The sequence below is a fragment of the Amblyraja radiata genome, chromosome 12 (genome assembly GCF_010909765.2).
Source record: "Amblyraja radiata isolate CabotCenter1 chromosome 12, sAmbRad1.1.pri, whole genome shotgun sequence".
In the NCBI taxonomy this organism is placed as follows: domain Eukaryota; kingdom Metazoa; phylum Chordata; class Chondrichthyes; order Rajiformes; family Rajidae; genus Amblyraja; species Amblyraja radiata.
The window spans coordinates 3,202,105-3,223,741 of NC_045967.1; the positions used below are offsets into that span (position 1 = coordinate 3,202,105).

General features: G+C 40.2%; 1 protein-coding gene across 5 annotated transcripts in view; it reads right to left on the reverse strand.

The window, feature by feature from the left end:
- The window catches only part of brwd3 (bromodomain and WD repeat domain containing 3), a 114,986-nt gene that overhangs the window by 81,130 nt on the left and 12,219 nt on the right, over positions 1-21,637 (reverse strand). For 4 of the 5 annotated variants that reach the window (XR_004413582.1, XM_033030113.1, XM_033030114.1 and 1 more), the window contains exons 7-16: positions 19,822-19,982; positions 18,661-18,882; positions 14,742-14,842; positions 13,783-13,853; positions 12,000-12,100; positions 10,678-10,718; positions 4,520-4,624; positions 2,343-2,496; positions 1,900-2,034; positions 969-1,097 (exon numbers count right to left, since the gene is read on the reverse strand). Coding sequence is in view for 4 of the 5 variants with exons in the window: in XM_033030113.1 (XP_032886004.1) it covers positions 969-1,097; positions 1,900-2,034; positions 2,343-2,496; positions 4,520-4,624; positions 10,678-10,718; positions 12,000-12,100; positions 13,783-13,853; positions 14,742-14,842; positions 18,661-18,882; positions 19,822-19,982 (1,220 nt within the window). In the remaining variant the exon portion in view is untranslated. Of the gene's footprint in view, positions 1-968; positions 1,098-1,899; positions 2,035-2,342; positions 2,497-4,519; positions 4,625-10,677; positions 10,719-11,999; positions 12,101-13,782; positions 13,854-14,741; positions 14,843-18,660; positions 18,883-19,781; positions 19,983-21,637 lie in introns of those variants that run through there. The other variant, XM_033030117.1, reaches the window with a different exon arrangement.

A 21,637-nucleotide genomic window follows, 5' to 3' on the forward strand; every position in this document is an offset into this window, starting at 1 on the left:
GGGACGCAAGTCGGGGCTTGATCAACCCCGGCTGGGTCACCTGGGCGAGTGTGTCTGATGTTGTGAGACCCGAAGCACCCAATGACCCCAGGTCACATCACTGAGGATGCGTCCCAGCGCATCTAGAAGATGTATATTTTTCACACAGGGAAGCCATGCTACATTATTAGACAATTTGAAGATGTTTTAAATATCATGTAAAGATAGAAAATATCATTTCATTAAAAATAGCTGCATTGATGCTCAACATTATTAACTTTAATGTTCTCAAAACCAAGAATGCTAATTGAGTGCTGCTTAGTGCTAATTCAGCCTTCTCCATGCAAATAATTTAACACTGCTACTTCAGCCTCTTTCTCGAAGTTAACTTTCTACTCTACAATGGTTAATTTTCAATTCCTCCATCAAGATGTTACTGCTCTGGAATGAACTTTATTTTCACTTTCCCTACAAATTACAAGAATAAAACATTCCACATGATATACATATATGAAATAATTTCCGTTTGGATTCTATAGCTAGTGCAGAGTTTGTGTTTTCATATCTTCCCCGATTAATGCTCAGATCCATCATGTGCAATGTATTTAACCGAGTAAAATGGCTATTTCCCCTTCCAAAATGCTGCATAGAAGCCAAGGATAATTATGTGAAACAATTTCAATATTTACATCAAGCAAGAGTTTCAGATTTAAAAATCAAGATAGGACAAAGATAAAATGAAGAGATTTGCAGAGTAAAGATACATTGGTGATGTACTTCAAAGTTTAATAGAAATTAGTTCCATTACTTTGTTGGTAGCTTACAGTTAAAATGTAATAAATTTCCTTCAGCTTAACAGGCTGATTAAAGCAATATCCGTTTTTATCCCGGCAGCACTCAATCAACATGCCATGGAAACCATATTACGACAGAACACCCAGACTCTGAATTGCAATAAATGTTTTCAAAGTGTGCACTAAACAACCTACCTTTTCATATGGTTTAATGCAGCCAAATCCAAAGATCAGTAAATGTCCATGAGAGTCAGTGCATGCAAAATGATATCCATCCGCAGAGAATTTACAATCAAACACAGCACCATGACCCTGACCTTCAATCTGTAGAAAATAAATAAAACCTCTTCTGGTTACATTGATGGATTGAACAATATTTTGCATTTTAAATACCCTGTTAGGGTAGACAATCCCAGATCATCTATTAAAATGAGCAAAATTATGCAAAGTAGGCAAAGATGAAACAATAGTAATGCTGTAAAATTTTACATGCATTTTAAAATGCAAACTGGATGGCTGAAAGGATAAAACACTGTTTTTTCAACTACAATTTGATTTCAAAGTTGAGTAGAGAAGTTAGGATGTTATGTTTCAGTTGCACAAGACGTTGGTAAGGCCACATTTGGAGTATTGTATTCAATTTGGTCACCCTGCTAGAAGAAAGATGCTGTTAGGCTGGAAAAAGTGCAGAGGAGATATACAAAAATGTTGCCAGGATTTGAGGGACTGAGCTATAGGGAGAGGTTAGGCAGCCTAGGGGGAACCGTTTCATGCAGAGGGTGGTGGGTACATGTAATGAGCTGCCAGAGGAGGCAGTTGAGACCAGTACTATAACATTTAAGAGATATTTAGAAAGGTAGATGGATAGGAAAGGTTTAGAGAGATATGGGCCAAATGCGGGCAAGTCGGACTGGAATATAGATGGGGCATCTTGATTGATAGGGGAAAATTGGGCCAAAGGGTCTGTTTCCATGCTATATGACTATGACTTTAAAAGTTCAGTTCGTTGGCTATAACAAATCCAATTAAGAACGTTTAATACACTCAGTTCATATGATACCAATGTACAGAATATCATAATTGAAGATACTTTGATCGTTTCAGCCAGACGAAGGAAAATGCTCACCATGTTAAAAAAGTTCCGGAGTTTGGTTCCTTTTGATAGGTCCCAGATGAAAATGTTGCCATCATGCCCTGCAGATAACATTATCCTGGAATCAAATGGATGAGCTTCTAGCACAAAAACTTCATCATCATGACCCTGTAGAAAGATTTCATTGCAGTAAACATTTTTGTATAAATCACTTTATACACTAACAACTAGAAAGGTTATCTTGAATTTTTCAGCCTTGCATTTACTCGTGGGTAGACAAAGTAAACGCTCTCTAGAACATTTTACTTTGCCCTCAATCCTCTTTGAGCACTGAAATGCAGAACAGCACTGGGTACCACATACCACAGCAGAATAAGTACAAACTTTAGTCCCACAACTACTGAAACTAACAACCAACATGCCATTTGATTCAACTGCAAACCAGTGAATTCATTGTATTAAGCTGGTTCACCTACCGAGAGAACATGAAGCAGCTGGCCAGTGTAGGAGTTCCACACTTTCAAATGAAAATTGTTCACTGCTGTGATTACTGTGCTGTCACAGCGATCCCAGGCTACCATGGTCACTTTCAACTTACTGATTTTGTCTTCCATGGAAATTGAATTGCTCCTACGAATAAAAAAGATACAAATCAAAACATTTTCTTATGAACATTTGTGCTCAACATATGCTGATTCTGTTGTTTACATTTTAAAATCTAAAGACTACAGAATTAATCTCAATGTTCTGAGCAAATGAATAGAAATCGATGAGTAAACAATCTTTTGATTTGGCATTTAGAAGAATTAGCTTAATGTGCAAAACAATATTACCCAAACTAATTAGGTTTAAAACTTCACAAATAAGCACATCTTCTACATAAACTTCTTGTCAAACAATTTCTTTCTTCTACGGAGATGAAAAATCACGTGTGATAAAACACTGGTGACATAACTGTATAGTGTATTTCACACGTTGGCAGACAAAGCTCACTAAATTAAATGAACATAACTGTTTTGTACTCTAACACCACAGACATCTTATACCCAACAAATTTTGTTTTATAATAGATATAATCAATGATCAAAACATAAACATTAGCCAGAAATCCAGTAAAACGTTTTTTTTCCAAATATTGAAATGTGGCTTTCTACAGTCATCCAAATAAGCATTGTTCAGATTTAGATTTGTTTACTGTCATATACACCTGGCTGCAATGACGTTCCTTGCTTGTATGATGTTCAAAATACACAATATGTATGATAATGACAAATACAATGATTAAAGATGGATTTATTGGCACATGTACCATAAGGTACAGTGAAATTTGAGTTACCATATGGCCATACCAAGTGAAAAGCAGCAAGACACACAAACACATAAAATAAAATTTAACATAAGCATCCACCACTGTGGCTCCCCACATTCCTCACTGTGATGGAAGGCAATAAAGTCCAATCTCTCCCTCTTTCTTCTCCGCGGTCAGAGTTGTCGAACATGTTGGGGTTATCAAAGCTCCCGCAGCCGGTGATCCGAGGCCCTCGCATCGGGGTGATGGAACTCCCTCGTCGGGATGGTTAAAACGCACCATGGCTTGGTGCCCCGACTCAGTCTCCAACCAGGGACCGCAATGTTTAAACCGGGCTCCAAGATGTTAAAGTCCACAGGGCCGCCCATGGTTGGAGCTCTCCAGTCGATCCCTGAGAAGGAATCGCAAGCTCCACGATGGTAAGTCCGCGCCACACCTGCGTTGAAGCACCAGTTGGTCTCCAGGAAATGTCGCGCCACTCCACGAGGTTAGGCCGCAATGGGGGATGAAGATGTCACACGGAAAACATCGCACCTCCGTCAAGGTAAGAAATTGAAAAAAGTTTCCCCCAAACCACCCCCCCCCCCCCCCCCCCCCACACACACACACACACACACAAAAGAAACCAAGAAACACTAAAACATACTTTTAATACATACTTAAAATAACAAAACAGAAAGAAAAGACAGCAGACCATTGGCTCAGCAGCCATCATCGGCGCCCCCTGATGAATGCAAAACAGCAGAATGGTGCAAAGATTGCAGTGTAATCTGAAGTAATGCATACAAAACATGAAGTTCAGTAACAAAATAACCAAACGAGGTAGAGTTAAGAGTAAGAGTACATGTCAGCAACTGCAGGAAGGAGATATGAAAGGTGATTGATTCAGGAGTCTAACAGCAGTGAGGAAGAGGTTGTTCTTAAATTTGGACGCCAAGGATTTCAAGTGCCTATATCTTCACCCAGAGGGTAAGAGAGAAAAAAAGGAATGGCCATCATCACTGAGAAGGCAGCACTTACTTTGTACTGCACATGACCTTCTGACTTGAGATGAACAGGGCTACTACTGACCAGAGATAACAATGCTGCAACTGTGTTAGGCACATTTCAAAGGCGATCCAAAATTAATCAACAACAAACTTGCCTTCGGTTACACAAATAAGTCTTTCAAACCAGTCATTCATAGATAGCAATTGCTAGAAATTTATCGGGAGCAATATATTTACAGGACAAACTAACTGTACTTGAAATGCAATTCAGAGAAAATCAACTCCTATTAAATTATAGAAGCTTACATGATATTTATTGGCACAAATGCTACAAAGCAATGCCATGATAACTTACCCCGGTAATTTTGTAAACATATCCAAAACTATACTCTTCCACTCTTGGTGTTGATATTGCCAGATTCTAGCTGTTCCATCTCGGCTGCCACTAAGAAATCTTAAGCTAGCCAAAATTAAGAGAAGGAGAAAAATGGTTCAAGTATGTTTGATACTGCTAAAAGCAACATCACACTGACAAAAAATAATATAGCCAATGTCCCAAAGTACCTTATAGAAGCAAACACAAATTAAATCATGTGAGGTCATGCCTGATGACTAAAGGTTTGATCAAAGAGACAACATTGACCGAAAGGTCTGAATGACAATAAAGGAATCTAATCTAATTCTAATTCTAATTTAAAGGTTACCTTAACAGAGGAAAGATAGGCAGAAAAGCAGCGTTTAGTGGGGACAATTCCAGAGTCACCAATGCTGTGACATTTAAATTCCGAGATAATGGATCTGCTGGAACTGATTACATGCAGATAACGAGAGTGATGTAGTAAATTGCAAAGATACTGATGGGAACAGTCGGATTTATAGGAGATATGGATGAGTGTCATACAGGCACCTTCAAGTTGAGCTGCATTCATTGCCACACGTTAGGGAAAGCAAACATAACCTGGGGTACACAAAATTGCTGGAGGAACTCAGCGGGTGCAGCAGCATCTATGGAGCGAAGGAAATAGGCGACGTTTCGGGCCGAAACCCTTCTTCAGACCTGGATGTTTGGTATGGTGAGATGTGCAGTTCTAGTCACCACGTTAGAAAAAGGATGTGATGAAGCAAGAAAGTGTGTATAAGAGATTCACCAGGACACTGCCTTGACTGGAGGGCTTGGGTTAGGAGAGACTGGGGCATAAATGAGGGGCATAAATTAAGGTTGTCTTTTCCCCAGGAAGAGCAGTCTGAAAGGCCTTGGTTTAAAATGATAGGGGTAAAAAAAGGGGGCCTGAGGTGCAAGTTTTATACAGAGGGCATGGAATGAGCTGCCAGGAGTTGATAAGAACACATAGAATTACAAGAATTACAAGATTTAAATGGGCTTATGGATGGGAAAAGTGTAGGATGCTGGTTTACACTGAAGTTAAGACACAAATTGCTGCAGTAATTCAGCAAGACCTGCTGAAAGGGTCTTGACCCAAAACGTCACCCATTCTTTCCCTCCAGGGATGTTACCTGTCCTGCTGAGTTACTCCAGCATTTTGTGTCTAACATGGATTTGAAATGTTAAAGTAAAGTATCTGCTATTGTCATTCAAATATTTCAGTCTGAACGAAATTGTATACCTTGCAGTCATAACATAGAATAAAATAACAAAACACACACTTAACAGTTTAACATCCACCACAGTGAGTCTACCAGGCTCCTCACTGTGATGGAAGGCAAAAGTCTTAAGCGGCCTTTTCATGGGGCGACTTGACGCAAGAGTTAACCGGAGTTTAACATCGTGGGAACCTCGTGCGATAACAGTGCGGCATTCGTGGACCACCGTGGACCACCGTAGCGCTAACGGCAGGTCATCGTGTAACTTGGTCACTCGGGAGAAAATTCAAGAAAGTTTGAATTTCTCCAAGATTGACTTGTACACTTGTGGTTGAGTATTGCAACATTATATGGACGTAGTGGCCAGTGCGATATCCGTAATAACTCTTGCGGGTACCGTGGGAACTCCTGCGAACGGTGAACCCGGAAGCTGGACAGAGGGAACAGAAGGTGAGTAAAAATTATCTTATGTGGGATTGAATTTAAAAAATAAATAAAAATAAAGATTTGCATCCGCATATGGACATCAACTTATTCATGAGTTATGTTAATGAGATTCAAGAAAATAACTATAATCTTTAAAAGGGACTTTAAAAGGGACTTTACTGAAAGGTTACGCATTTTTATGGTCCGTGAGAAATTTTTCACGTACTTCTTTGAGAGATACAGGTCGAAGTCCTCGGGTCCAGGGGTCCGGAACGCTACCAATCAATGTTGTACAGAGACCCGTGTAAGGAGTGAACTGCACATGCTGGTTTAAACCGAAGACAGACACAAAAAGCTGGAGTAACTCAGCGAGTCAAGCAGCATCTCTGGAGAAAAAAAGCTGATGTTTCGGGACGAGACACATCTTCAGACTCAATTCCGATTAGGCTGTCTGAAGAAGGGTTCCGGTGTTGGGGGAGTCCAGAACCAGGGTCCCAGTTTTACAGTCTACCGTGGGAACTCTTTAACTCAGTAAAGTAAAGTAGCCTTTATTGTCATATCAGCGCACAGGCAGCAGTTGACTGTTGCTCTATTCAGTTTCCCAGGGGGTCGGGACGGGACTGGAGTTGGGAGAGAAAGGTGGGGGAGTCGAGGGAGAGGAGGGGGAGACAGATGGGGGTGTCTTCATTTACTGACGGCGGGTGTCTGTCACTGAAACAGGCAGGTGAGATTTCACATCCACCTTGTGTGTGCCTCTCTCTCTCTCTCCCTCCCTCTTACACAGGCTGAGAGACTCTGCCTCTGTGAGTGTACGTCTCTTTCTTCCCCTCTCCCACACACAGTAAGACCGAGGTACTGTGCTCAGTCCATCTGTGTCTCCCACATACACAGTAAAATATGTCTCCAAATGAGCCAATTCAACCAAGGGAGGATATATATAGTGTGTGAAAAAAAAAGTTACATCATTTGTGTCACGTGTAGTTCACGATGTTCATTCAAGATTTAACGGGAAAGCTCGGGAAACGGACAAGTCACTCGCACAAATAGCAGAAATGCCGAGTACCGTGGGAACTCTTTATCTACTGCCGTTATATCGTGCGAGACTCGTGCTGGACCACGACCTCTTCACTCTGGTGACATCTTGCGTCAACTCGCCCCGTGAAAAGGCCACTTTAAAGTCCTTGTCTCTTCCCTCCTCGTCCCCCTCTGCGTTGAGGTGATCCAGCTTTCGATGTAGGGACCCTGCCAGGTGATGGTAAGTCCAGCGGCCGCATCCAAGCTCCGCAAACAGGCTGGGTCAAACTCCGCGGCACGGGGCGGTCGAAGCTGCCACCCTCCAGTCCAGCGGACGAAGCTGTCATTGCGGGAGCTCCAGACAACCGGTCACCAACCTGGGACCTGCGAGCTCCCGACGTCGTCGTCCACTGGCCCGCAGCCGAGCCTCCGAAGTCGGGTCACCGCAACGCCACCACAGCCCCGAAGTCGGCCAGCCTGGAAAGTCCTGGCTCCCATTTATCTTGGAGCCTCTAGGTCGGTCCCAGTTGGAGGCCGCCAGCTCCGCGATAGGCCTCAGCACAGACAGAGGCGGGGGAATACGACAAGAAAGTCGCATCCCCCCCAAAGGAAGAGACTAAAAAGAGTCCCCCCACCCCCCCCCCCCCCCCCACACATACACAACTAAAATAAACGAAATAAACTAAACAGGACAAAAGAAAACAAAAAAAAGACAGATGGACTGCAGGTGAGCCGCAGCTGCTTGAGCAGCGCCGCCACTTCCGGAGGTCGAGAGGAATATGCACCAAATGAAGGCAAATTGGATTAGTTTAGATAAGCATCTTGGTCAGCGTAGACAAGCTGGGTTGCAAGTGCTGTTTCTGTGTTATATTGCTCTATGAAGCAAAGTGACGTCAAACCCGGGGAGCAAACAGGAATGTTGAGGTAATAGGGCACAGCAAAATGATTGGGAGGTTGGGCATGAATGATATTGTTTCCACACCAAAAAAAAGTTATGTAGGCTATCTTGCCTGCCCAGTACCGGGCTATGAGATATCTGCTCAAGATTAGACAATCAGATAAAAATGAAATGGTAGTGAGAGGATACAGATGTAGTAGCACAAGTGGATACAAGGAGATAGAGATAAAAATGATGAATACCTTAGTATAATCAGTACAAGCAGCTCAGAGCCAAATTAAGAAGATGCTCAAAGATAATAATTGCTGGATTATTACCTGGTCCACATACAAATTGCCATGTACAAGATTAGAGAAATTAATGCATGGCTCACCGAGCATGTTTAAAAGGCTTATGGACAAGAAAGGCACACAAGGTTACAGCTCTAATGCAGGCAGGTGGTATTAGAGTCGATAAGTCATTATAGTCGGCATGGACGAAGTGCGCCATAAGGGCTGTACCTCTGTGATTCTATGAAGAACTATTGCAGTCAAAGAGGGTTCTGGTCCATAGTGCTTTGACTATTATTGGGGGATAAACCAGCATCTGCAGTTCTTTCTTACACAGCTATAAGGAGAGGGTAGTCAAACCTGGGTTGCTTTCTCTGGAGCGTGGAAACTGAGGAGAGCCCTGATAGATGCATATAAAATTATGATAGGCATGGATACAGTGCACAATCAGAACTGTTTTCTCAGGGTTGACATGTCAAAGACTGGAGGGCATAAGTTTAAGGTGAAAGAGGTAAAGGTTAAAGAAGATAAGCACAGCAAGATTTTTTTTTTTAAACACAGAGGGAGGTGCGAGCCTGGAACATGCTACCAGAGGTAATAGTGTAGGCAGATACAATAGTGATATTTAAGTGGCTTTTAAATAGGCACATGGATATGGAGTGATATGGATCATTTGCAGACAGATGATATTAATTTAGCTTGGCATTATGTTTAGTGCAGCCATTATTGGCTGAAGGGCCTGTTCCTGTGTTATACTTTTCTATGTTCTATGGAGTCAAACTGTACACTGTATTCCAGGTGCAGGCTCATTGGCGGCTGATAAAATTGCATTAGTATTTTTATACTCCACACCCCTTACTATTTAGGCGAGCGTTTCATTAGCATCCTGATTATGAAGTCAACCCTTTGTTTCAAGTATAAGGACCCCAAATTACATTCTTCCTTTTAAAGTGGATAAGCTCACATATTCCTACATTATACCCCACCTGCAAACTCTTTGTCCACTCACTTATTCTGATACAGAATTTATGATCCCCTGGCTAAAACCAAGGGTCACAGTCTTGTAATTAAGGGAAAAAACTTGCTGCACCATTTAGCACTGAGATGGGGAAAAGCCTTTTCACCCAGAGAGTTGTGAATCTGTGGAATCCTCTGCCACAGAAGGCAATGGAGGCCAATTTACTCTTACTGGATGTTTTCAAGAGAGAGTTAGATTAACAGAATCAAGCGATATGAGAAGAAAGCAGGAACGGGGTACTGATTGTGGATGATCAGCCGTGATCATATTGAATGGCGGTGCTGACTCGATGGGCCGAATGGCCTACTCCGGCACCTATTGGCTATGTTTCTATGACCATCCCTTCAGGTTAGAGATAAGCCCTTCGAGCCTGCACTGCCGTTCAATATGATCATGGCTGACCATCCAACTCAGTATCCTGTACCTGCCTTCTCTCCATACCCCCTGATCCCTTTAGCCACAAGGGCCACATCTAACTCCCTCTTAAATATAGCCAATGAACTGGCCTCAGCTACCTTCTGTGGCAGAGAATTCCAGAGATTCACCACTCTCTGTGTGAAAAATGGTTTCCTCATCTCGGTCCTAAAAGATTTCCCCCTTATCCTTAAACTGTGACCCCTTGTTCTGGACTTCCCCAACATCGGGAACAATCTTCCTGCATCTAGACTGTCCAACCTCTTTAGAATTTTGTACGTTTCTATAAGATCCCCCCTCAATCTTCTAAATTCTAGCGAGTACAAGCCGAGTCTATCCAGTCTTTCTTCATATGAATGTCCTGACATCCCAGGAATCAGTCTGGTGAACCAGAGTGGTAAATCTCTGTAACCCAAGGTGGCTATGCAGTCTCAGTCAGCCAGAATATTTCGAAACTGCAATCAATTGATTTTTAGATACAAAATCTAAAAAATGTAGATCAATGAATGTAGGCCTCATCTAGGAAAGTAGTGTAGAAATAAAAGATCAGACACAAATAACCTAGTGGCCTGTTTCTACTTTCTTTATCATGTCCCATGTTGAAGGAGGTCATTGAGTACTCAACAGTCACGGACGGCACTAGAATTGGCAGAATCCCACAGATGGGTTCAAATGAAAGGATGCATGACAACAGGAGAGGAACCTTGGAGAAAAGGGCGACAACAAATAAAGATAGGAAACTTCCATTTAGTATGCTGTTAGCCAATGTTTACTGATAGAGAAGAAAATGTTTCTCATTTTACTTCTAATTTCAATGAAATAAGCAAGCATGGCAAAATATACACCCCACTAACACTATAGCATAAATTTACCTGTGACCATTGTTGCAGAATTGAATTGCGACAACTTTATCCTAAATAAGAATGAGACAAACAGTAAAAGATGTTGGTCCTTTCCACAATTCAAATCAGTTGCACATTATTCAGGAAACATTGTGCGACAAGAAATGCAATACCCATCAGTTAGCTCTAATCTGTACATGGTTGGAAGTGTGTCAATACCGCAGAAATCTCTAAAAGTTCTGTATTTACAGCATTTTTGCTAGTTACACAAATGTGCCTTCATTCCAAATGTTAGCTTGTCAAGGGTAGCCAAGTAGGTTAAAAAAACAAATAAGAGCTACACACAATTATAGGCATCGATAATCAGAGATAAGAGCTTTACATTTTATTTTAAAGAGAAATACTAGCCAATTTAGTATACCTCAGGGGGTTTGGGACGATAGCAGAGGATAAAGCTGCAAAAAGCACATGCCCAAATATGGACAAATGTAATCATTGCCAGTATTTAATTCACAAGTTTTTTTCATTTTTTATGCAAGAATGTACGAATCAATTTTGAAAAGGTAAAAATAAGAACTAAATGACATCAAAACAAGTACATTCCTACTGCAGTGTCCACAAAGTAATTACACCAAACATTTCATTCATCAATTTTGTAAACCTAATTGTAATTTCTCACATTTTGTGGTATATCATGTTATTTTAACATTTTAATTATTTTTATTCGAAAATGGAAAAATGTCAATGAACTCAAAAAAGGCAACACATATCAATCTTTTCATCCCACAAATTAAGACTTAAATTGAAAACTTATATAAGACTATTTTTCTCACAATCCATATGTAAACAAAAACATGTTTGTGGCCTGTAGGATTTCATGTTTTCATTATATTCTCAGATGGCATTGAAGTTTTTTTTTTAATCAGTCAGTGTCCAGCCCCTTGTAGAATGCAGCAAGTCTCCTCAAAAGAAGGGCACATGCCTAAGCTATCCCTTCTGGATTTAGAATAAAATTAAATGCTAATGCTGACAATTAGGCCGAGATGTAATTTAAGTCCAACCATGAAAGAATGAAATGCAAAAACTAACGATGTACCTAATAAGCAACATATTTTCCTCCAGCCTCACGTGGATGCTTACCCACATGTATTGCTACAGAACTGATACTATTTGAAAATAAGTTAAATGTTTTAAGGGAATGCGTTGCCAAATCATGCAACGTTTATGCACTCTTTGAATAAAAGGAGAGGCATGTTAATGAGTAAACTTTCCTCCTTAGTAAAACTAACTTGACAACAGAATTATGTAATAGTAACATATACTAATTGTGATCTTAATGTTTAGCATCTTACCGTATGTGATGCCAGCTCAGAAATCCTTTCTGGCGAACCGGAACCCAAGTAGTAAACCCTAATCACATGATCTGTACTTCCAGTTGCTATAAACATCCCCCCTGTAAATTGCAAGTAAAATCTTAAACAAAGCAAATGAATTTGAACAATTAGATTCTTATTCTTATTCTAACCCAATAATAAATTTGTTGTTGATAGTAAGGAAGATAGTAAAATGTGGAGAGCAATGATAGGGATTTAATCCAGGAATGTTGGAGGCATTGCACTAATAAAGATAGCACTGGCATAATGAATAGTGGGGCCCGATAGAATATTGAAGAACAGAAGGATGTTGGTGTACTCAGCTTGTACTCGCTAGAATTTAGAAGATTGAGGGGGGATCTTATAGAAACTTACAAAATTCTTAAGGGGATGGACAGGCTAGATGCAGGAAGATTGTTCCCGATGTTGGGGAAGTCCAGAACAAACGGTCACAGTTTAAGGATAAGGGGGAAGTCTTTTAGGACCGAGATGAGAAAAACATTTTTCACACAGAGAGTGGTGAGTCTGGAATTCTCTGCCACAGAAGGTAGTTGAGGCTAGTTCATTGGCTATATTTAAGAGGGAATTAGATGTGGCCCTTGTGGCTAAGGGGATCAGGGGGTATGGAGAGAAGGCAGGTACGGGATACCGAGTTGGATGATTAGCCATGATCATATTGAATGGCGGTGCAGGCTCAAAGGGCCAAATGGCCTACTCCTGCACCTATTTTCTATGTTTCTATGTACCAAAATCCTTTTGGTGGCAACATGGTTTAGATGGTGTAGATGGTATTCAGGATATTAGCCATCATGAGCTGGATCATGCAATACAAGAGCACGTAAGTTGTGATAGAGCATTAAAAAACAGTGGTAGGCACAAAATGCTGGAGTAACTCAGCGGGCCAGGCAGCATCTCTGGAGAGAAGGAATGGGTGAAGTTTCAGGTAGAGACCTTTCTTCAGTCCCCATTCCTTCTCTCCAGAAATGCTGCCTATCCCGCTGAGATACTCCAGCATTTTGTGTCAACCTTCGATTTAAACCAGCATCTGCAGTTCTTCCCTACACATTAAAAAACATTGGTTAGGCTGCAGTCGGAGTACCGTGCATGGGTTTGGTCACCACTCTTATGAAAGATGTGATTATGTTAGACAGGATATTGCCTGGATTGGTGGACTTCAGTTATGGGGAGAGACATAGTGAGGGCAGATAGTGGGAAACTATTCCACATAACAGAGATATCCAAAAAAAACTAGAAAAAAAAAAGTTAAGAGTTCGAGGAAGAATTTAGTGGTTAAAATCTGGATCCACTGCCTAAGTGGGCATTTTCACTTTAGTAAATTTAGTAAGTATCTGGATGAGCACTTGAAATGCCAGGGTATAGAAGGCGAAGGCCAAATGTCAGTGATTACAATTAATGTAGATGGGTAACTGATGGTCAGCATTGACATAGTGGGCTGAAGTGCCAGTTTCTGTGCTGTATAACTCCCTGACTACTGCTAATTTGGTCAGATGGGTCCTCCTCCCCTTTGGCTCTGAAGAACATTCTCTTCAGTGCTATACTAAAAACCTGGCTAAAATAACCAGCAACTGTTCCTTTCTACACAGTTGCCAAAGGAAACCCTTTTGAGTGTACTTTTCTGACCATTATCCATTCCCTCCATCCTTACGATGGAATGTGATCTCTTGGGATGGGGGAAATGGGTGGTGATGGCAAGAGGGCACTCGAAAAGATGTTTTTGTTCTCGAAAATAAGAAATGCTTACCAGAACTGAAAGAAGAGCAGGAGATTTGACTTGCTGGCCTGGATCTATCTGTAAATTTCACTGGAAGTTCACTATGAAATAGGAATAATAGTTTCAATACAAAAACACTGACAAGAATAGGAAATTAAACTCCTAATACTACCAATGTACTTGTGCATTCTTTGATATGTTATATCATGGCTGCTGGTTCTGGAGCGGGTAAACAATTTATGTTTATTTAATGGAGACAGTTCATTCTCTCTACCTTCTCCTGACCAACATTCCTCTCACACTACTTGTTGCTTTAACTTGCATTAAATAATATCAAGAATAAAGTATGCCCTCAGACTAGAGGTGGTAAAGAAAGCCTATATTGAAAAAAATTTTCCTGCCTCACAACTGAAACCAAATAGAAATTTGTTTTATTTACTACAGAGGCCTTTTTACAAACGCCTCCGTTGCCATGCTGTGAGAACGGAGAGGTTGAGAAGGAGTTTCTTCCCAGAGGCCATTAGGACTGTAAACTCCTATCTCACCAGGGACTAACTTTTACTGTACCACTCTACTGCTTTTTTTTTTAAGTGCTGTTTTTTCCCTTTTTCCTTCCGCCCACAATATTTAATATGTAAAATAATATGTTCCATTCTGTTTGTAGTTTGTTTGGTTGTTTGTTTGTTTGTCTTTTTGCACAAAGTCCGCGAGCATTGCCACTTTTCATTTCACTGCACATCTCGTATGTGTATGTGACGAATAAACTTGACTTGACTTGACTACAGGAAATCACTTCCATTTCCACTTCCATGATATTTTATCATAGACCTTTTACATTCTATTCAGCTAAGAAATGCTTAGAGATTCCAGGAATAAAATTGGTCAGATCTCTTCATCAAAAATAAGTTACTAAAAACCCAAAAGTTATAAATGTAAACCAAAAGAGTCACTCCCACAATACAGGACTGAACATTTTTCAAATAACTTACTTAAATTTTATAGTCTCCATATTCCATTGCCAAAAGCATATGGTCCCATCTGCACCTGTAGACGTCAGGTATCGTGTTGTTCCTCTGGTGCCAGGGCAAAACTGAAGTACAAAAAATGGAATCAATACATTTGAAAGTACAAACAAGATTCATGACGACTACTTTAATCTGTAGGTTTTCTTTCTAAAACGGTCAGGTTTAAATTTAAGTGACTGCATATTTCTCCTCCTGCAGGAACTGATAGTTCAGTCAGACATGACTTGCCAGCATTCAATGTTTCTATTCATTTCATTAGCTCCAGCCAAACAGATTAGAATTGCACTTTGCACCAACATCACCCTTGTCACTCAGAACAGTTAGCAGAAATTGACACCCCTTTACTCATTGATTCAGCAAACTCACCTGAACTTTTCACACAGAGAGGGTAGTGGAAGCCGGTTCTCTGGATACTTTTAAGCGAGAGCTGGATAGGGCTCTTAAAGATAGCGGAGTCAGGGGATAATGGGAGAAGGCAGGAATGAGGTACTGATTGTGGATGATCAGCCATGATCACATTGGATGGCGGTGCTGGCTCGAAGGGTCGAATGGCCTACTCCTGCACCTATTGTCTATGGTCTATTGACAATGTGCCTGCCTCGGCTCAATGCTATTGAAATCTTCATTTATTGTTTTGCCATCTTTTCACATCACTATTTCAAAAAGCTCTTGACTAGCTTCTCTCGTTCCACCTTTCCGAAACTTAAGGTAATCTAAAATCCTTCTGCACTTCTGAGTTTCACTCATAACAATCATGCTTGTTGAATTGCATGGCCGAATTATCAAGCATCAACTCAATTCCTCACCCACTTTTTTTTTTAACTCCTTCATTTCTACAATCACCTAAAAAATAGTATCCAAGGTCCTTTCATGAATGAGGCTGGGTTATTATTAATAGGAAATAAAGTAAGAATTTAAAACACTGTATAAAATAGATTATTATAAAAAAACTTGCAAAATAATGTGACTAAAGGTTACCAAATCCCCCCAAACTAAATGGTGTGGGCAATAAAAGAAGTGATGCAGAAATAATGGATGTATTGATTGCGGTCCTGCAAAATTCCCGATTCTGCAAATATTTCAGCAAATTTAGATTTTTATTTCAAAGGAGATTTAACAAATTGAGCCCAGAGGTTTTATAATTTCATGTCAGAGTGGCCTTGATGGATCAAAGGATCTGTTTCTGTGATGTATAACTCTGGCTCCAACTTCCAACCCGGCAATGGTCATCCTACCATTGCCTGACACTGCAACCTAGGTCATGTGCAGTCAGGATAATTTGTGTACTTGGAGCGATGCCAACCTTCCGGCTGCCTCCCCCGACAGGAGGCGTTCAATCACTGTGGGGCTCCCTCCCCTCTAATCAGCTGCAGCTTTTTCTTGTCAGCAGTTGCTTTGTCAGTTCCCCCTCGACCACTGCCGCATCCTCCTTCTCCCTGGAGTCAGGTGTTGGCAACTGAGGGGAAGAAGGAGGCGGTGGTGGAGGGGGAAGATGAGGAATGGCCAAAGCCGTGTCAACTGGACAGTGCGGCAGCTGGTGAAGAAGGGCTCGCTGGTGCACCTTGTGGAAGATGTCAGTGACTCGGCTGGGGGTTGCTCTACACTGCCTCCCTCGTTCTAGCTCCTTCTTCCCCTCATTCCAACAAACGTACAGGCAGCCCATAGAATCAAAGGCAAATTATGTTTAACATTAACTTGGTAATAAGAGGGTTGCTTTTATGACTGGAAACCTTTGACCAATGGTGCAACTCTGGAATCTGCTTACAATTTGTTTTATACATTAATTATTTGGATATGAATGTGAGAAGTAAGGTTAGTAAGTTTGCTGGTGACATGAAAATTGGTAGTGTTGTGATATTCAGGAAGATAGTCTCTGGCTACAGGATGATACTGATGAGTTGGTAAGATAGGCAAAAATCTGATAGATGGAATTTAATCTCAATAAGGCCAAGCGTTGGACAGACATTCATAGACGATGAATGGAACAATTTTCCAGAGATTTGAGGCAGAAAGGGATCTCTGTGGACAGATCCAATGATACCTGCAAGTGAATACAATGATGAAGGCATACGAGATACTTGCCTTCATTGGCTGGGCAATAGCAGATAGGTTATAATATAGCTTTGGTTAGACCACAGCTGGAATATTGTAATATGTAGTGTTATAGGATGTGATTGTACTGAGAGGATGTAGTGAATATTACTTGGAATGTTTCAGTAATGACGAGGCACTCAATAGGCTAAGATTTCCATGGCGTGTAATAGACTGAGGGAGAACCTGAGAGGTATAAATAACCGTGAGGGGCAGATAGGATGCACAGTTGAAAATTATTTCCCATTACAGAGGTATCTAAAACTAGAGGGTATTGGTTTAGATGGGATCTCAGGAAGAAGCTTCTCACCCAGTGGGTGGCTGGAAGCTACATTACCTTGCCTTAATGGGTGGTGGAGACAGATCTTTTTCAGATTTAAGAACATTTAGACAGGGACGTAATGTCAGGGCATAGAAGTCTATGGACCATGTACTGATAAATGGATCAGTATAGATGAAGACAAAAGGAACTATAGATGCTGGTTTATTAAAAAAGACATTGCTGAGGAAAGTCAGCAAGTCAGGTAGCATCTCTGGAGAACATGGCTAGATGATTTTTTGAGATGGGATCCTTCTTCGAACTGCCTTCATCTATAAATGAATATTCCAGTAAAAAAGGCTTGTTACTGTAATGCTTTAAAGATTGCATCAATAATTTGAAGACTATTTAATGCTAATTTTATAAATGCGAAAATAGTTTGATCCCACCCTATATACGCCTAGATGCACCGCAAACTCCCCTGCCATGAATGACTTTCTTAATAAATGCAATCTCCCTAAATTGAGTGAGGAAGAATGCAATGGTCTTAACTTTGATCTCCGTGTTATGGAGATTCAAAAAGCTATATAGATACTGGAAAAAAGTAACCCGTTTGGTACATTTAAAGGCTACAGTATTAACTGGAATAAAAGTATACTGTTGCCAGTTCATACCATTCCCTCAGATACATTGGAGAATTTTTTTTTCAGAGTAACAACAGATAAATTTACCTATCTAGGGATTGAGGTTACAAAGCGTTACTCTTCCCTTCTACAGGCCAATTTCCTTCCCTTATTAGCAAACCTAAAAAGCAAAATCCAATTCTGGAAAACTCTTTCAATTTCCTTACTCGGAAGAGTGAATACCATTAAAATGATCTTCTTACCCCAGCTACTATATCTAATTCAGAACATTCCTATTTCTCTTACCAAAACATTTATTAAGAGATTAGATTCGATAATAATACCTTTCTTGCGGAATTACAAAACTCATAAGATAAACAAAAATCAGCTCTACAAATCAAAAACTACCGGCGGGCTTGCTCTTCCAAATTTCAGATATTACTGAGCCTCCGCCATCAAGTCCTTTGCTTGCTGGCTTGACACCTCAAACATCCCTCTGAATTGGCTCAAAATAGAACAAGAAGATTGTCACCCATACTCAATAGCTCCTACTTCAATTGCTTTCACCTTCTGCACTTTACCTATGTATTTATTTATTTATATTATTAATTTTTTGCTCTCTCCCTCATTATTTATTTATTTGTTTATTTATTTTTGTGTTGTTTTTATAAACATGCCCGTCCATATTGTTTGTATAATACTCAAATGTCCCTTTTTGATATGTACATTTGGAAAAAATGAGCTTGGATATGGCAACATAATCTGTACCCATTTTTTGATGGCTCAATAAAATTTATTAAAGAATTAAATAAATGAGAAAATGGTTAAATGCAAAGTAACATCTTCCACTATGTTCAATAAAACAAAAAAATATAAATAAGTATGCTGTAGGGAGATACAAATCCATTACCAATAAAGATGTTATAGATCCAGTATGTCCTTGCAGTACTGCAATAGGAGCACATGTCCTTAAGCACCAAACACGTATCACTTTATCACAGCTGCCGGCAGCAATCAATGTGTTCTCATAGTTAACAGCCATATCAGAAATTTCAGCTGAGTGCCCACGTAAAGTAGACAGAAGTCGTCCATCATCAGTGGCCCAAATCTTTACCAAGCAATCATCTGAACCCTAAAAAGAGTAAAATGAAATTTCACATATCTACTATTTAAGCAAGTTACGCCTTATTAAATTACATCTCTCAAACTTTAAAAATGCAATCCCTGGCTACTGCAGCAGCCATGAAACCTTATATTTCCTTTAAACACTTCAATTTTTTTAGAAACATATGTTAAAATGAATATATATATATAGATTTATATATAGTAGGATTAAAAGGTAAAACCCAAGATGAGTGCCATTTCTGAAGTAAGTATCTCCAAAGCCTCAATTCCCTCTCTTGAGAAACTAGTTGGAATGTTAAATTAATTGCAGAAATCCGTTAGTTGACACACCAGTGTTTGTACTCCAAGAACCACTTTCTTCATCTCCATATATATCAATAAACCCTTTTGCCCCTTTCTCGAGCTAGCCCATTTCAATGCACCTGGGCAATTCATCTCAACCTTCCCATGCAGCATATTCTCATGCTGACCAATACACATTAAAATTCAAAATTATTTAAAGTTCCACATAAGCTTTGTTGATACGTTGCCATCTGATCAGCACAAGACAATTTATCTCTATCATAAAGACAATTTATCTCTATTTATCTCAATTTATCCCTGGTGGACTCTTCATGAGTGATGACCACAAGGTAAGGTACACAGCATTGTCACATCTCTTGGTCTGAAAGGGACATGGAATTTGGCAAAAATTCCATGGCAGAAGTCACCGTTACATAATGTCCAGTCTATACTAAATGCATATAGTATTGTCAAATATATCCCAAATAGAATACTTTTATTAGTTTATTAATTTAAATTGTTTTAGACATTGACCAGGTTGTTGCAATGATTAACCTCATCACTAAGCAACAAGTTAACTATCCAAGACCATTTTTAATGTACTTTCTACATTGGTCTTCTCACCATGGAATTGCTCACACTGAATGCTCAATGGTCTGCTCACCGTGAAAATTCTCCTCCCTGAACGATCAAATGCAATGCAGTATACAGAGGAAAGATGCCCAAGTATCCTCTTGTACATTTTCACATGCTGGTAAGCCACAACAGGAAAAACATGGCTCTGTCTTCCACATCCCGTCAGTTGTTTCGAAGTGATAATATTCACTGAAATAAATATGAGAAAGTTCTACTGAGTCTCGTGATCAAGATAAACAAATCAGATAATAGCCAAGCTAAAATTAACTTAAATATTCTCTGCATGCAACTTTTATTTGTAAAATGCAAACATGTCAGCAAAATAGCACACATCTCTCACTTGCACGATAAAATTGGCATACCTGTAAGTATACATCCAAACTAAGTTGCCATTCTCTATTGCACTGCAGCCTCTCTTGCAACTGTACATCATGGAAACAGTTAATTTGTCCCAACTTGTCACACTAATGGATGGGCACCTGGAGTCTGTAACCCTCAATGCACATGATTTAAGTATTCACCTAGACAAATTTAAAATACTGTCTACAACCAGTTTCAGCCACTCTCTCCAGTAGTGCATTCCAAGTATTTACCCCCATCTGGATAAAGAAGTTTCCCATTATATCTCCTCGGAATCTCTTCCCCATTACCCGAAAAGCATCCTCTACATTTATCTACCTCTGATATGTGGAAAGGTTTCCTGCAGACAACCCATCTATACAGTGGCTTGCAAAAGTATTCATACCCCTTGAACTTTTCCACATTTTGTCACGTTACAACCACAAACTTAAATGTATTTTATTGGGATTTTATGTGATAGAGCAACACAAAGTGGCGTATAATTGTGAAGTGGAAGGAAAATGATACATGGTTTTCAAATTTTTTTACAAATAAAAAACTGAAAAGTGTGGCGTGCAAAAGTATTCAGCCCCCTTTACTCTGATACCCCTAAATAAAATCCAGTACAACCAATTGCCTTCAGAAGTCACCTAATTAGTAAATAGAGTCCACTTGTGTGTAATCTAATCTCAGTATAAATACAGCTGTTCTGTGAAGGCCTCAGAGGTTTGTTAGAGAACATTAGTGAACAAACAGCATCATGAAGCCTAAGGAACACACCAGACAGGTCAGAGATAAAGTTGTGGAGAAGTTTAAAGCAGGGTTAGGTTATAAAAAAATATCCCAAGCTTTGAACATCTCACGGAGCACTGTTTAATCCATCATCCAAAAATGGAAAGAGTATGGCACAACTGCAAACCTACCAAGACATGGCCTTCCACCTAAACTGACAGGCCGGGCAAGGAGAGCATTGATCAGAGAAGCAGCCAAGAGGCCCATGGTAACTCTGGAGGAGCTGCAGAGATCCACAGCTCAGGTGGGAGAATCTGTCCACAGGACAACTATTAGTCGTGCACTCCACAAAACGGGCCTTTATACAAAACGCTATGTGTGGCAGAAAACTAACACTGCACATCACCCTGAACACACCATCCCCACTGTGAAACATGGTGGTGGCAGCATCATGCTGTGGGGATGCTTTTCTTCAGCAGGGACAGGGAAGCTGGTCAGAGTTGATGGGAAGATGGATATAGCCAAATACAGGGCAATCTTGGAAGAAAACCTGTCAGAGTCTGCAAAAGACTTGAGACTGGGGCGGAGGTTCACCTTCCAGCAGGACAACGACCCTAAACATACAGCCAGAGCTACAATGGAATTATTTAGATCAAAGCATATTCATGTGTTAGAATGGCCCAGTCAAAGTCCAGACCTAAATCCAATTGAAAATCTCTGGCAAGACTTGAAAATTACTGTTCACAGACGCTCTCCATCCAATCTGACTGAGC